Source organism: Sardina pilchardus, chromosome 16 (genome assembly GCF_963854185.1).
Source record: "Sardina pilchardus chromosome 16, fSarPil1.1, whole genome shotgun sequence".
Lineage (NCBI taxonomy): Eukaryota > Metazoa > Chordata > Actinopteri > Clupeiformes > Clupeidae > Sardina > Sardina pilchardus.
Window position 1 is genome coordinate 5870100 of NC_085009.1, and position 17363 is coordinate 5887462.

General features: G+C 41.2%; 1 protein-coding gene across 1 annotated transcript; it reads right to left on the reverse strand.

Annotated features, from left to right (window-relative positions):
* Window positions 1–2704: 2704 nt before the first annotated feature.
* LOC134060304 (fatty-acid amide hydrolase 2-A-like) lies at window positions 2705–15559 on the reverse strand. The gene is made up of 11 exons (XM_062516962.1): window positions 15225–15559; window positions 14413–14495; window positions 11845–11984; window positions 10929–11138; window positions 8794–8913; window positions 8545–8680; window positions 8286–8403; window positions 4015–4134; window positions 3791–3902; window positions 3182–3370; window positions 2705–3057 (listed from the first exon to the last, which is right to left on the reverse strand). The coding sequence occupies exons 1-11, from the start codon at window positions 15411–15413 to the stop codon at window positions 2882–2884; spliced, it is 1593 nt and encodes a 530-aa protein (XP_062372946.1). The 5' UTR covers window positions 15414–15559; the 3' UTR covers window positions 2705–2881.
* Between the last annotated feature and the right edge of the window lie 1804 nt (window positions 15560–17363).

The following is a 17363-nucleotide window of genomic DNA, read 5'->3' on the forward strand; positions in this document are numbered from 1 at the left end:
TTGTCAGTAACATTACACATATCTAGGCTAGCTACAGCTTCTGCAAATTGCTAATTGTTATGTTATCTCATGTCATCCCAATTAAACAAACACACAATTCCACGTGTTGAACTCCATCACAAATTCACAACACCTACAATTTACCATGACTTACTTTATAGTTAGCTGCTAAAGTTAACAGAGTTTGCACACGCAGTCTTAATGTTATAGCAATGTCCGTCTTTACTTACCTTGGTAAATGTGGATAAATGCTTCGTGGAAGAATGTATATCCCTTGTCCAGTTTGTTGTCTTTCGTTGACGAATGTGTCTCCAAAGTTCTCACCACAATGGCGCTTGTCAACTTGGGTAAACATAAATAAGCCAGGCTTGTCGAAAAAAACTCCACCGTTAGCTGCCATTTTTCCATCATCAAAGCATAGAACATGTCTAGATCCTTCATTACAATCAAGATCCTGCAACGCAATACGTTACTATGGGAACAAAACGGGACAGTTCCGGTCTGCATAAGTGCGACGTCACTAAATAAACTTTCGCTCTTAATAAGCAATAACAACATACAAACATAATTGTGATTACAGTATTTCTGTCTAAAATCATGCATGATACCAATGAATCATTCCACAGGACACGGAATGAATAATTTAATTAGTCTGTGAACCGAGCTAATAAGCTAGCGGACGCTAGTTTAAAAAGCAATGGAAGTGAATGGCAGTAACCATGACAACCGTCAACCGTGACGTAATCAAAAACAAAATGGCTGTCTTGGATGTGGGCGTGGCTTGACGTCAAGCCCCGCCTTCCCGCGGGCTGCAGCGAGATGTACTTGGGCTAACAGCCAAGATAAGTTAATTCTAATGGTAATTACATTATCTGATTGGTTCAGCTAGCTGTCATTCAAATCAGACCTGCATGCGATTTTTGAAAGAGCTGTATTCCATTTATATTTGCTACTTGCATTTACTCGCAAAACACAACAGAATGTCTGCCCAATACCATTTAGATATCATTTAAATTATGGTGGCCTTATAATTAATTACAAAATCGTTGTTTGCATCTTTTTTGACTGACGTTTGATGAATAGCCTAGCCTACTGTAGTAGTTGATTGGAAGTGGAGGGGACATATTTCGAAGGTGTTTTCAACTAATTTGGTTTAAAGACAGAATAAAGTATATATGTAGTCATACTTTGTGCATCTTTGCGGAGGCAAGTGCTTTCTTAATGACGTTGCGTGCCGAGACAAGGAAGCTCTCACACGTGGGTACATACGTAAATTTGCATTCAGTTGGTCTGCCACACCTACTCCCGCTATGTAACAGAAATAATCATGATTCCCCATCCAAAAAAGTAAAACTTTACCTCGTTGTTGTCTATATCAAAAGCGGTTGTTAACTTTGTGTGCAAGACGCTATTTTCTGCGTCTTTTTTATTCCAACCGTGAGTTATTTGGGGGAGAAACGAGAACGCGCACACATCCCGAATAACTTACACCTGGCTTGACATAGAAGCTCCTGTTCATCCTGGATTGGCGTTAGTGAAACGAGTTTAGCAAGGATGACTAGAGAACGCTATGTCAAACCTGGCTTTATCGATTATCTTGGATGTCTTAATTCTGCTTTTGTGAAATACCCCTCAGGTTGCTGATCTTGCAATGCCGACACACACGTTGGTAACATTCTGTTAAAATTTGCATTTAAAACAGCCGTTCTTGACTCTATCTGGACATTGGCTATGGCAAATAACATTCATTCAAACATCACTTCCGAGTTCATAGCACTGGCATCGCCATGGTCAGCTTTTAGGCCACGGTTAGCTTTAGGCCATCATTTCCCAACAACAGCAAAAATCCACGGGTATGTAGGCCTAATGTGTCTAATATTGCCATTAACTGCAACTCAAACGCCTTTCCCCTTCACTTTTTCTACTTTGCAAAGACAGTAAAAAGCTCTACTAACTGCACGGGCTTGATTCTCTACATCATCACAATCATGATCTACCTGCATCAACGTCATTTGGCAACACGTTTCTTGGAAAACATTGTTTGTGGGCACTGCACTAGTAATATAAAAGGTTAAAAGTACATAAAATATCAGACAACAAACAGCAAGAGTTTGGAACAGTTTTTCAAATCCCCAGGGGGGGATTTACCCTGCGATCCATTTGTATCGTAAGTCACCCGCCCGAGTTTGTGCCGTGGTCCCTTTCCACAGGTGTATACAATCAAGCACCATGCAGTCTGCATTGATAATCAAGGTGCTTGATTGTATACACCTGTGGAAAGGGACCTGATGAAACCCATGAATACTTCTTCTTCTTCTGTAGTATTTGGCGGCTGGACATGCCGGAGGATACCCAGCAACGCTTCGTCTGACATCACGTGAAAAGGGCTAATTCTCACATGTCGGGCGGGTAAACGTACGAGACTGCCAACACTAAATGGAATGCACCATTAGACTCCAGAGGGTTAAGGAGGCAGCATGGGAAAGTTAAAAAAAGAGGATGTCTTAACTAACCCAATTGTGTACTAGTTTGGCTTTTTGAGTTTTTAAACTGACAGTTTCATCAAAATTGGTGACGCATGACACACTCTTAAATTCTGTCTGACAAGAAAGGGAACAATCAAGGTAGGCTATTTATAATGACTATTACAGAGACACAAATGAAAACACATTTTGTAAAAGAAGAGGGAAATGGTTCTGCCTGGTCATAAGTGTTCTTATGGAAGTATTATTTTATTTGTGTGGTTAATCATAGAAACATTAAAAAGGTGAGTATCTCATTTTACTGAATAAAACCACACATATTCACTCCTGAACCAGCACACTATAGGCTATGAAGGTTACTGTGGTTGTCGAGCTGGGGCGCCCCCTGGTGGCCCCACTCAGGATTCCCCTGGGTCTCTCCACCCCCCAAACGCCTTCTCCAGGTACAAGGCGGTGGCCAGTGTCAGACGGTCCTGCAGTTTCCAGGAAATCACCTGCACGCCCAGCGGCAGCCCCTCTTGGCTCAGCCCAAGAGGACACAGGGTAATCGGCAAACCCAGGACATTGAAAATGCCTGCAGCAGAGAGGTGGTGGGAAAGGAAACATTTTAAGGTCAGTATTTACATAATATAAAGGGTTAAAAGTACATCAAATATCAGACAACATACAGCAAAAGTATGGGACAAAGTGTTAGTTACCAGTGTAGGCAAGGTTGAATGGTCTGAAGAGTTGGTGGTGGTGCTTGGGGGCCACCCAGGGATTAGGAGGGAACAGCAACACCCCGTCAGAGTGCAGCATCTCCTCCAGACGCTTCTCTAGCGCCTCCTTCTGCTGCAGAATGAACGGTGACGGCTTGCTAGAGCCAGTAACCTCTTTCATAGCCAAGCCTTAGACAAACAAACACACGCACACATACATGCGTTATTACAAGCAATAGTGTTTGCTTTAGAATGTGTATGTTGGTCATGTCTGACAATGATACAATTTAGACACAAAAATGTGACTTCTTGACAAAAAGCACATCAAAAAGACATCTATGAGTGCTATACAGGAGAAGTGGTGTGATATTTTTTGTATGAATGTATGCTAAGTCAAATATATGTACAATGGTGCACTGACTGCACATATGAGAGAAAAACAATTTTAACAATTTTAAAACAAGTTACAGATTGAGTCTGCAGATGATGTGGGGTTTACGGTTTACTTCTTACTTTGCACACTTCAGGCAGGTGTGTGTGTGTGTGTGTGTGTGTGTTTATATGTGTGTGTGCGCGTGCGTGCGTATGTGCATGGTTGTGTGTCATTACCTATTGCTGCCATAGTATGTGAGGATCTTCCCAGCATCCACTTGAGAAGCTCCAATGGAGGATAAATAGGTGACCCCTCTTCCCCCATATGCTCGGACATGGTCTTTACAGGCTGAAGATAACACTCAGTCAATACCAAAAACACACTCACTTTGGGCTATAGCTGTTGTACATAATTATGAGCAAACTCACTGCACAACTAATGACCTTAGACTCTCGCCTACCTTTCCATCTTTGTCAGGTAGGCCCATGAGGGTCATATAGATAGCAGCAGCATACTTGAGCTCTGGCAGACGCAACTCCTGAACTTTGACCCCGAGGTCTGCTTCCAGGCGCTCCACAACCTATATTAACCAGGGGGTCAAGACTGTGTAGATTAGCTTCGGCATGTTAGAATACGCCATTTGCAAGTATGGCGCTGCATGGAGCATTTAGAACCAGCTCTGTGCACGAAAATCCGTGTTGGGCACGAGCTCTCATGCACGTACGTACGTGTTGGTGAATGGGTACCTATCCGGCTGCTACAGCCTAGTGTTAATTTTGTCACCTATTTTTTATTTAGTCATAGTCTTAGTCTTGTGACGAAATCTTCTTTTTAGTCTTAGTCATATTTAGTCATTCAAATATAATTTTTGTCAGTCTAGTTTGAGTCGACTAAAAGTCTCATAATTTTAGTCTCGTTTTAGTCAAAAGAAAACTCAAGGTATCTTAGTCAAGTTTTATAGTCAAAACATTTTAATCTTTTTTATATAACAAGATACTTTTGAATAGGCTACTATTTCAGTCAAATAGTGTTTCAGCTATGTGTTTCACACATCTCAATTTTCCCCCAATAATGTCCAGAGCAGACCCAAAGTAGGCCTACGAATGTTTTACTCCACTACACTAGATGGCACTATGCGCCTAAACGCAGTCACATATAGGGATGGGTATTGATACGTTTTTATCAATATCGATGGCATTATCGATTCTGCCCATCAATCCAATTCCTTATCAATTCTCTTATCAATTCCCAAAAAATTTAGGTGCACCCACATTTTTCATTGCTTCGCCTTTAACGCCAAAAGGTCACCTTTTATCGCTCTCCTTTCATATAGTGTGAATGATTTTTTAACAATAAGGCATAAAAAAAAGCTTGTCTTTATTTAAAATACAATAAGGAATACATATTCTTTATAAAGAATTATAAAGATGTATATATAGCCTACAGTATATATATATAATATAATATAATTCTTTATATATTCTATTCTATACTACTGACATTTCTGATATTCATGACATTCATGACTATTCATATTACAACTCTGCCTCTTTAATTCAGCTGTCGGCTTGAAGCCTCAAATTGTAAACAAAGTAGCATAGTTGGCTAACTTATTATAGTCTACTGGTTGGACTGTTCAGTTTCCCCACATGTGTTTAAGTTGCAAGGTAGGCTAATACTTTTTCTCCTTGGGACAGGCCCTTTTGAGTCTGTTGGAAAACATTGAGATGATCATCAGTCAACTTGAATGCAAGAGTTTGAATCAAATTTGTGCAGTAGCCTACGCTATGATGCTAACCGAAATTAACTATAATGTAGCTAGTTGTCTTCTATGCGTCATTGTTTTCACGATTGTGAATGTGCATGTCGAGGAGGGGCGGGCGCGCACGAGAGAGGGAGAGGGAGAGGGAGAGAGAGCGGACCAAGGGGGTTACTTCTATACAGTTTGGCAAAGTTGCACGCATAGTCTACAATTAAAACTTGTGAAGGAAACATATGCTTTCACCCGAGCAGCGTCAGGTGCACCAGTGCGACCTAGAATTATTTTCAGGCACACTTGGGCGCATATGCTCTGGAGCCCTAGACCGGGCAACGTTTGCAACCCTCCGTAGGCTGTCGAACACATGACACTCTTGGAGCTTAATCCCATGCTTCGTGGACAAATGTTTTAATATATTGCTGGTATTACTACCCTTACACGATAGCAATATATATACTACACTGGTTGCAGACGGCAGAATTTTCCATCACGTTTAGTGAAATGGAGCCAGGCTTTGGATCTCTTCCTCCTCTCGGGGTTGACTTGTAGTATGAGTCGTCGCAGCCACAGGGTTACAGCAACAGCGCGTAGCTAGCCTACAGGAAAGCTGCTGCCCATTAATTCATTTGGACTATTTTGAATGCTTAACAGGTAGCATAGATATTCTATCTTCTCATTTTGTAGACGAGAACGAAGAGAGATTTTATCTTAGTTTTTCAATCATGCAAAACATTTTAGTCTCGTCTTTTTTAGTCAACAGTAATGCATTTTATTATAGTCTTAGTCAGCGTTTCAGGACATTGGTTCAGTCTCGTCATCGTCTCGTCTTAGTCTCGGAAAAAAAAGGTTGTTGACGAACATATTTAGTCTCGTCTCGTCTGACGAAATTAACACTACTACAGCCAATCGTTACTCAGTGCGGGACTCCACTTCGACTCAGGTGTGCGTTCCCGAGCAACTTTCACTTCTTCTTGTTACGCGGCAATCAATTATGTGCATTATCGCCACCCTCTGAACTGGATGATGACTCTCTTTTTACAGAATGTCAATGTAGGTCCATGCGTCATTTCCAGCTTTGGAATTTTGCGCATGGTCAGAGCCGACTGGCGCTGGATCAGAGCTCCAGTGTTCAATATGGCGTTGACTATGAATTGGCCGGATTTACTAGCCTAGCCTCCGCCATTCATTTGAATGGAGGGCGGGACTTAGTCACTCTCTCCAGTTATACAGTGGGTTCAGTAAGTATTTGCACCCATGCTAAAGTTGACTAAAAAGAGGAATATAAAATCATCTTTTGAGAATTGATTGTAATGCCTTAATTAAAAGTTCCCTTGGCCTTTGGAATTAAAATAGCCCCACATCATCACATACCCTTCACCATAGCTAGAGATTGGCATGGTGCTTTTTCCAGTTAGCCTATTCAAATCAAAGCAAATCAAACAGGCTAATAGGCCTACTGGAAAAAGCACCATGCCAATCTCTAGCTATGGTGAAGGGTATGTGATGATGTGGGGCTATTTTAATTCCAAAGGCCAAGGAAACTTTATCAGGATGCATAATATCCTGGATCCATGAAATAGCTGGCCTTTAAAAATAAAAACATACAAAAAATCCTCCTGCTCCTATGGGAATTTAACATAGGGGTCAAATACTTATGCCCCCTGTATTTAAGGAAGAACATTTATCTATTTACGATACATTCTTCAATCACAAATAAAAGTGTCCTTAGCGGTTTGATTTTTACTTATTTCTTTAATGAATGGATTACAATCAATTCTCAAAAGATGATTTTATATTCCTCTTTTTAGTCAACTTTAGCATGGGTGCGAATACTTACTGAACCCACTGTATATAATACCTCCATGATATTAACACAGACACACACACACTGGTTGGGATCAGGGTTTAAAGGGTTAGTTTCTTCCAAAAAATGGCTCAATATGTGCTCACTTCCGCCCCCATTTTCAGACAAGCCAATGGTAGGTGCCACATTACTGACACTGTGTCTCAAATCACGTACTTCTGCACTTACAATACCTAATTTGAGTGTGTGAGGGCGTTCACACTGAAAATTCCAACGACACGAAGGGCACTCCAAGTCCCTGGATAGCGCACTCATTAATGGTCGAAAAGCTGAGTGTGGAACGATGGACAATTTTTGCCCTCAACGGACGCCATCTTGGCTATATAGCGGAAGGGGAGGGAGTGTTTTCAAAATCGTGATAATCACTAGACAAATCTGAAGCAGCAGCGTTGGGAAACCCTTTAAAGAGGTGTTACATGCCCACAGGTAGGCCTCTTTAAGAATAGGAATAGAAAAAAAAACATTCCAGTTGAATATAATGCTTATAATAAATATGCAGTAAGTATAATTTAAGCATTGCTGCATTTGACAGGTGTAAACGACAGTAACAGCTGTTTTGAGTTTGAGTCTATAGTGCCCTGTGTCCACCAATCACGTTTTTTGCGCTGACTGCGCCCTCAACCTCCTTTTTGAGCGCTTCAGTCAGCGTTCTCAGCACGTGTTACGTGGTTACAAGGTTTCCCCCTATTCAATTTTGAGTGCTGTGGGAAAGAAAAATCGGTCAGCGTCGAGGGCTTTTTTTCCACATGCGTGATTGTGTGAGTTTGTTTGTGTGAGTGCATGTGTGTTAGTCTGGCTATCACCATACTAAGCTCAGTCTTGAACATTAGTCTGGGGAGTCTGCACTTTATTTCTACTGCACGAGAGGCATGATCAATGGGCATTAAAATGACTCTGTACGGTTAGATAGTTCTTCAACCAATCAGAACAACCGGGTCCGAGTGCATCTTTTGGATAAGCTAGTTTGTGATTGAACCCAGAAGATGTGGACAGGAAGTTGGAGAGATAGATGTGCAGGTTTCCAGCCTGAGCTGCAGGGCGAAATCTAAATCGCCGGCAGATCAGGCAGGGTTTAACCAGCCTACATGTGTGTATGTATGTCTTTGACCTGTCTCTGAGCTTGTATGAGCTGTTTGTCCACAGGAGAAGTGTACGGAGATCCTCCGTCATGAGGAACAGAGTAGAAACGCAGCTTCTTCAAATCCACAGGTTCAGATAAGGAAAGCCTGAGAACACAGAAACATACAAGAACACACACACACACACACACACACACACACACACACACACACACACCTGTTGAGATCGGGAGGTAAAGGGTAAATCATTTCTGTTGAATGTTCTGTACATTTTGTGTGTGTGTGTACTTGTGAGCATTGGGTCCTGCCATGATCTTAAACATGGGCAGCAGGTCTTCAGCGTAGCGGCACATGGGTCCGGTGCTCACGTAGTCCTCCTGCCGCCCAGAGAAAAGGGGATGCTGGCCGTTATTATTCACAATGTCTGTGTGGAGAAAAACACACACACACACACACACAGAGTAACAGTATGTACTGAGTATTGATGAACACAGCATAAGCATATTATAGGATGACTAAGAACATAGAAATACGCACATGGGGTGCCCTTGTGGCCAAAGATGCCATTGAAGTAGGAGGGTAGACGGATGCTGCCGCCGATGTCTGAGCCCACTCCAATCACAGAGCCCCCTCCGCTCAGCAGACTACCCTCCCCTCCTGAGAGACAGAGAAATAGTCAGTACCAATTGATTGTAGTCAAAGTTAATTGTTGCAGCATACAGTATGCTTGGTGAACGGAATACATCAGTCTCGCTCTGTCTCTGTCCACGATAGCAATTGCCTCAATTACACTAGCAACCAGTTTGCATGCACTGGTAAATCCTTCAGGAAATGTCTTTCAAGTTAAAATATTGCTGTAGAGTATAGACAAAATACTGGGTGTAGCACACTCCTATTACCATGACATGTTCTCCCTTCTGTCTCACTTCTTTTGTCTAGTGCAGTTTACTGTGTCCAGACAAATTTGTCCGTACTATTTTCTTGGGGATTAGTAAAACTATAGCCTATATTTTTGGAAATCTAACAACATGATAAATAAAACAAAATGCTTGTTTCAGGTCATTACTGCAGTAGTTTTGGATCTGGAAAATTGTGTACACTAAAAATGCCAAAGCTTTTACATAAAAAAGCTTTACTTCAGTTGAGATGAGGGATTTTAAAAAGATACTTAAAAGTTCCATTCTTTTTATGAATGTCTCTTGAATCCACACATTAGTATTGTGAGCCCTCATAACTTGTTACGAATACTTTCATGTGATGGAAACACACATGGTCATCTTCATGAATTTTAACACCTGATCTCAGCTGAAGTAACACTTTTTCTGCATATGCACTGAATTTTAGAAACCCCCTTTTTTCTTGAATAATGTTCCTTTATGACATTCATTTTCCGACTTCTTTCCCAGATCACATGGAGACAAAGCACAGATCTCCATCTTGATGCTCTTTGTCACAGAGGACTGCATAACATGCATATAGACTTTGCCTAACCAGCTGGCAGTAATTATTAAATGACTCGCATAGGCACTGATATGTTGAAGCTGGTGTAGAAAGCTCATTACAAAGATGGCAATTGTGCTAAATCCTCAGACACTGGGTGCCTTAAGAAACGGCAAACCATGATAAAACTGTTGACTATAACAATTACCGTGTTTATTTCAAATATTATTATTATCACGGTTGATAGGCTTAACACGGTGTAGAAACCGTGCGTTAATTCCTCCCAGCTTCACCCGAGCCTGCATTTGACATAGGCCTGGTAGACTTCTATGAAACAAAAATGGTATACTGATTCTGTTGTCTAAATGATGTAGCCTATTTAACCATGATTCAGTGTAGGCTACATCTGCTATTAAGGCGGAATTTATAGCTATAAGTAATTCTGCAGATCCTATAATGCTATGAATTGTTAACAAAATGAATTACAAATTCTGAATTCAAAATATGAAATAGAAACCAGACAAGCCATTTTCTGTGTGTATGGAGGGTTTGAGCAGAGACTAGGATTGCCACTGCTGTGAATGATCTGTATCCTGCTTAAGGCAATAAGGTTTTCAATTAAATTTCATAGTGCTCCTAAATGTTTTCATTTAGGAGCACCTATGCTCCTAGTGAAAAAGCTAAGCGTACAGCCCTGCCAATACGCCCCATTGGCCTCTCAGGACTTATTGCTTACATGAATGATTTGCATTGTGTGTCACCATAATGTCAGTATACAGCGCATATAACATCTCATGTCAATTGGTAGCCTAATGTTAACCACGACCGCAAGTTGAAACCCAGTTGCTGACTGCTGAATTTTATCTCTGTGATTGACGTCGTTGTAATAAGTTCATTACATAAGTAGCCTGTTGAACATTAGTTGCGCTCTGGTGTTGATAATGCTGTTAACCTTTTAGTGAACACAGAGCTGAACTGTCATTCTGTGCTGCAACAATCTTGGATTGTTCTGATTCAAGTATCCTAGGCTACGGAGGGAAGTCGCCATGGTATGTGTGTGAGAATGAGAGTGGGACCAGGAGAGGCTATGTGAGTTTTCTGCAGCTGCAGGTACCCTAACTAACGAAAGGAGACCATTTCTACATGAAATAGCATCAACATACAAACACTATAGCTTATGTGGTGGTCACACTACATATTGGTGTGTTTTCTGCCTATGCACACACACTCACCTGTGCTCCCTCCAGCTGTGCGGTCCAGGCTGTAGGGGTTTCTGGTGAGTCCGTAAAGGCGATTGTGGCTCTCAATCCACATGCAAAGCTCCGGGGTGTTGGTGACCCCCATGGGAATGGCCCCTGCCCGCTTCAGGTTTGTCACAACTGGCGCATCCGCACTGGCCACCACCTTTGCCCTGGAGACCATGCCAGCGGCGTGTGGCATTCCTAAGAGAGAAAGGGTGGAGGAGGTAGTGTACTGCAAGGTAAACAGTGACTAATATGATACTAAAGGCTCCGTTTTTCTTTTGCCCAGTTGTGTGCACTCTACATACACTTCTCATGTTTTTCAATGGGTTTGAGCAAACAAAGTGACTAGCCCTGTGACTAGCCTTGTACAGTACACTGCAAGATAGACAGTGATTGATTTACTGAGCACTTTGTGCTTGTCTGGTCAACACCTTTGGCATTCCTAAGAGAGGAGGTACAGTGTACTGCAAGGTAAACAGTGACTAGCCCTGTGACTATGTACACTGCAAGATAGACAGTGATCGATTTACTGAGCACTTTGTGCTTGTGTGAGTGTGGCTGAGTTAGGGTGTGCTTGGGTCAGAGCGGTAGATAAAACAGAGTGGCGACACTCCCATAGACCTCCATAGGAAAAAATGGCAGCGCTTTTTCCAGGCTATTTCCTCGTTATGGGGCTTTTGGAACTGTTTACAGCCAATCTCTTGGTCAGTAGTCAATGAGTTAATTGATTACACCTTACAGCATCAGAAGTACATCCCACCCTCCTGCGATTCAGCCATTCAGCACAGGTTTTTTTGGAACTTTTGATCGTGGCGGCAACATCAAAGAGTGTCACAACTCTCTCTTTCTATGGCTCTGGCTTGGGTGTGCTTGGGTGTGTGTGTGTGTGTGTGTGTGCTTGTACCCTGCACGGCGAAAGACTCCTTCACAGAGAGTGGGACCCCGAGGAATGGAAGTCGTTCAGCCAGAGCCTCCTCTCCTCCTTCAGTCTCTTCCTCTATCAGTCTGTCTGCCTGAGCAGCCTCCAGCAGGGCAGCAGAGAACCTGAGAGGGAGGGAAAGGGAGAGAACCAAAGATAATCTAGATACATATGTTTAACGTATTTCTGAATAGATATTTGAATTTAAGACCATACATTTTTAATTATTATAAATGTATTTCATTTTGCTTTTGATGCTTGTGTGTTACCTTCAAAACAGATATTGCATCTGTTTGCACTGTATGATGGCTTTGGCAACACTACTCTTCTACTGTAAGTCATGCCAATAAAGCTCATTTGAATTTGAATTTGAGAGAGAGAGAGAGAGAGGGTGCTTATCTGTGTCTCCAGTCACATGTAAAAAATAGCCATTTAGTGGTGTGCAGTAGCCCGCTGATAGCCCAGCTGTTAGTTATCTCATGTGGACGGTTTCAGGAGTTGTCAGTAGTGGATGACTCACAATATGTTTTGATGTGCTTTGTGCAGGTGTGCCCATATCTTTATTCTTTTATTCAGGGGCGCAGATAGTATTTTTGAACTGGGGGTGACAGCTGTAACCCCCCCCCCCCCCCCCCCCCCAACGCAATAATAACATTAAAATGAAATGATAAACAAATATATATATATTACATTTTAAAATGAAAAGAACACTCCCACTTATTCCACATTGTCAGTGCACATGCACAACACAATTTAGGCCAACACATATACAATATACAATATACAACATACAACATACAATACACATATACAACATCATGCATTAATACTTGCATTGATTTGATTTTTAACATTTCAAAAAGCATACTATACAAATTCTTACATTTTGATGTGTATCTCACCACAGCAAGCTGCTTGTCATGGCTTTCATGTTTGTGTAGGTCTGACTGCCCTGGAAATGGCAATATAAGAACCATGGTGGAGGGATATTTTGGGGCTAAGCAATTTACAAAAATATGTGGTGTGTGCCTTACAGAAATAAATGGCAATTTTTTTTTAGTGATGAAAAATGACTTTTTGACACTTTTTGCGCTCCATATTTGTGACACTAGCTGATCTGACCTGACTTGTTTGCGTGGTAGCACACATGACGTGCACAGATGATGATTCTCTATAATATTTTTACTGCATTGCAATGAACAAAGTAAAGGCAAAAAAGTGTTTATTTGTCAAACAAATTTGGATGCAATACGAGTCTTGAATTGGATACCACACAGGAGTTTGCTAGGATCTCAAAACCGTATTATGAATGTGACTTGCCATAGAGAAACACATGATAACGTTGGATTATGAACATAGGCTATTATGCCACACAAAAACATGGGGTAAGTGGAGCTACATGAACTTATTATTTTGCTGTCACTTTGTCTGTTTTATGGCCTAGAATATTGTATTTGGTATCTGTGGATAGCTCTAGCTCTCCTCTTTCATCTGATATGCGTGCCATAGGCTATCTTTCTGATTTACACGAGTAAATCAAACGAGAGTAGGCTAATGGTAGCCGAAGCTATATGACATTATTATTTGTTTGTCACTTCTTCTGTTTTTATAATACAAAAGGATCGATGTATGTGGTATCAATGGAAAGCTCGGATTCTCCTCTTTCATTTGGTATGCGTGTCATGTCTGTGCGATGCCGGGTCCGCGAGTAATTCAAGCGAGAGTTCTGGAAGCGTGGGTGAATGCAGAGCAATATAGACGATATACTTTGATTTAACTTCATGATTTTATTTTATTTTCATACTTGATCGTACAGACAAGTGTCTAGTCTAGTTGAAAAGCCCCGGTTCTGCTCTTTCGTGCAATATGCTGTGACTAATAATCGCGGAGCAATGTAACAAAGTAGAATGGGTGTGTTTTTTTACGCACTTTGCGTCCGTCTGGCTCGTAGGGTTAATTTCATGATTTTTAAAAATGTTCTTACTTGATTGTACAGACAAGTGTCTAGTATCACTGGAAAGCCCCCGTTCTGCTCTTTCGTGCAATAAAGGTCTCATCTTGCTGTAACTAATACTCGCGGAGCAATGTAACAGAGAAGAACGGATGTGTTATTTTTTTTTGCCCTGCAAGTGGGGGGGACAGATCGAGGTCAATCACAATCTGAGGGGGACACATCCCCCCTCGTCCCCACCCCCATCTGCGCCCCTGCTTTTATTCTAAAACATTTGGTCAATGTAATATCTATATGGAGAGAGGAGTTGAAAGGGGCTAGTGGAGGACTCACCACAACACTGCTTCAAGAAGAGAATAAAGCATGAGAATAAAGCTTTGAGAATAAAGCTTGTTTGATTGAACTGAAAGAGAGAGAAAGATGCTCTAATGATGCTCTAATGTTTGTGGGTAGAACAGCTGATAGAGTTGGCTACCTTTGCTGTGGATGTTAAGTTATGTTGTTGTGATAAATCTGTGCCACTGTCATACATGCTGCAACACACACACACACACACACACACACACACACACACACACACAGTACAAAAGAATGGGGATTACCTGTCCTTGACCATGGCATTGAGAAGGGGGTTAACCTCCTGGATGCGGTCTATGTAAGCCTGGACCACATCAACACTTGACAACTGCATACACAAAATAAATAATTTGTGTATCATCTGTAGTAGGCTGTAGTAGGTGCACACACTATTTGCTTCTCACACTTTTCAATGTTTTTCAGCAAAAAAAACCCAAACACACACATGCATTGAATTGCCCTGTTGGCATTCCTTAGATGTCTATCTTGCGCACTGTACCTCCTCCCTTCTAAGCTTAGAAAGGAGGAGCTAGCTTAATGAAATGCAAAATAGACAGTGATTGATTAGGCCAACTAATCTGCTTGTTTACGTGTAACGGTGTAACAACGCATGTTTTTCATCTCGACAAACTGTAATACATTTTCACGTCATTCTGTAATAATCTGCCGCATTTAGTAGCCTAATAAACTGTTTGAACGCAATATAAGAAACTTACAGAAATTAGGCTATTGCGGTTGCCATTTGCAAAACGAGGTGAAATGTAGGCTAGCCTATTAGTGTGTTAAAGAAGGTTATTAGGCCTACATAATACGGCAGTTACAACATTTTGTCGAGTTAGGCCTGCCTATTACATGAGAGAGAGAGGGAGTGCGTGAGAGAGTGAGTCTGTGTGTGGTGTTTGTGTGTGCGCGCGCGCGATGTCATCAATCACACATGCAATTGTCCACAATTTGTGCAGAGTAGCAGGCACATAGTAAAAAAAAAGTTAGTTATATATGTCACTGTCACTGCAGCTTAACGTTCTGTACAGGAAAAAGTAACAAAAAATGTGCAAACCTCTCTCCGACGAATTTTCTTTGCAAGTTGCGTAGCAGACAACTTCAGCATCGGGTTGGTGACTGGAGGAACTTTGGTAGGTGCACCAGCGATCGGTCTTGGACTAAGCAACCAAAATATAGCATATAAGACGGCCATGAACGCGCGACCGACCCACACTTGCAATCGTTCGACGAAGGACAGCGCCATGGCGGCGATGTGTATAGCCTAGACTAAACTTCGCTCTGATGTTGATGTTAGGAAATGCCTCAGTTTGCTCAGATTAAACTGTTTAGAATACTCGACAACGCCTATAAACTCCTGTCACCGTGACGTAGAGTAGACTTTCACAAAATTTTCCCAGTCAAAGATCATTAAGGGCGGAGCAAGATACTTCATGATTAGCCACTGGAACCCGATTTGCAAGAGGGGGTGGGGACCAAATCTCCACCTCACAAGCATCTACATACACCAACCTAACCATGTTTAGAAGATTTTTACAGAGGGGTTTGTAATGTAAATATATTATTTTTAGCCTGATTTACATGACATTTTATTCCAAAAAATATGGCGAACATTTTCTGATTTAGTCTACTGAGTAACTAAACAAGATATCCATAATTCCCTCTCCAAAATACTTTTAATCTCTTATGTCAACAAAATAAAAAGAAACAAATTGAAATTGGCTTTATCCAATGTTCAGATTTGATCTTTTTATGCAAATCAGCACATATTTAATGACATCATACCTAATTGCATTTGCATATTCAAACATTTCAGAAAACTTGTAATACATTTATTTTTCATATTGATCTAAGTAATCAACTGGTGAAGTTTCATTAGCCCTTTTTCCATAAGATCTTCAAGCAAATTAACTCATAAGTCGATGTAATTTTACACAAGAAGTGCTAAAACGGTTTTCCATTCAAAAGAACAACTCTAGCGAATCAAAATGATGTCACAAGAGCCCTGTTAATTAGCCTATATCACGCCGCCATTTTGAATATTCGCTAGGTGTCGTGCTACTTCCGGTCAACACTGTCTTATGGAGAGTCCAATGTAATCGGAGCGATGTATAAGTTTACAAGGAATTTGCGGCATTTTCAAAAGATAAGTCTATCACAGGTGGAGGAAATTGTGGAACTCCACACGAAAACTAAGCGATCCAAACTGGACCGGGGATATAAATTGTCCCATGTACAATTTATATATAATTATGAAGGCAAAGGTCAGTCGGCTAGCTAGACGGCTAATACCAGATAGCCAGATAGGCTACTAGATATAAGACACAACAGCTTGTAAATGCACTTCAATAAAGCAGCCACGTAACGAAACAAGTATCATGTACTTCTACTACACGTTCAATATTGGATTGTGGATATAAATCGTTCCATGAACAATCTGTATAGTTGTGAAGGTAATGTTGATGTCAGCTAGCTACATGGCTAACGTCAGATCAAAACCCATGGCTTGTATTGCACTTCAATAAAGCTGTGTAACAACATTATTAAGTATTTTATGTGCATATCTTTGTATGGTCTTCAAAGTAGTAGGCCTGACGTTGTGAGATCATTGTGCTACCGATCTCTTAGAAAGATCGAGGAGCCGCAAACAAGGTGTTTTAAACATTGAATCTATCAGGGGCAAAAGGAACAACGGCACCGAAATAACTATTGTTTACATACGCACCTCCATCAAAACGACTTGTCTAGAGCATGCATCAATAGCCTAATAGCTATAACAAACGCTATACTTACCCCGTGTTTCTTGTTAAATATCACTGAAGCCTAGTTGATTACATATTCCGTGCAACAATGTAAGACCTGGGCGACTTTGAGTATCTTGCAGTATTAATATGCACCTTCCTGTGTAGGCTAAACAGTAGTCTACAATAGGGAGCCTAACTTGTGTCCCTAAAAGGCAAGCTTACATAAAACGCCAAGCAGGTATATCATTTTTTAAGTGCCTTGTGTGCCTGTCTGTCCTTAATATGGTCATCATTTGTATGGTATCCAAAACATCTCCACATTGAAACACACCTAATTGGTAAATTGTTGCAACGCTATGCAAGACAAATCTCTTATTTCTTTCACCAGAGTTTTAGTTGTTGTTCCACGAGTTCAGGTTCAGAGACTTTTGCTAATATGTTCCACTCACCCC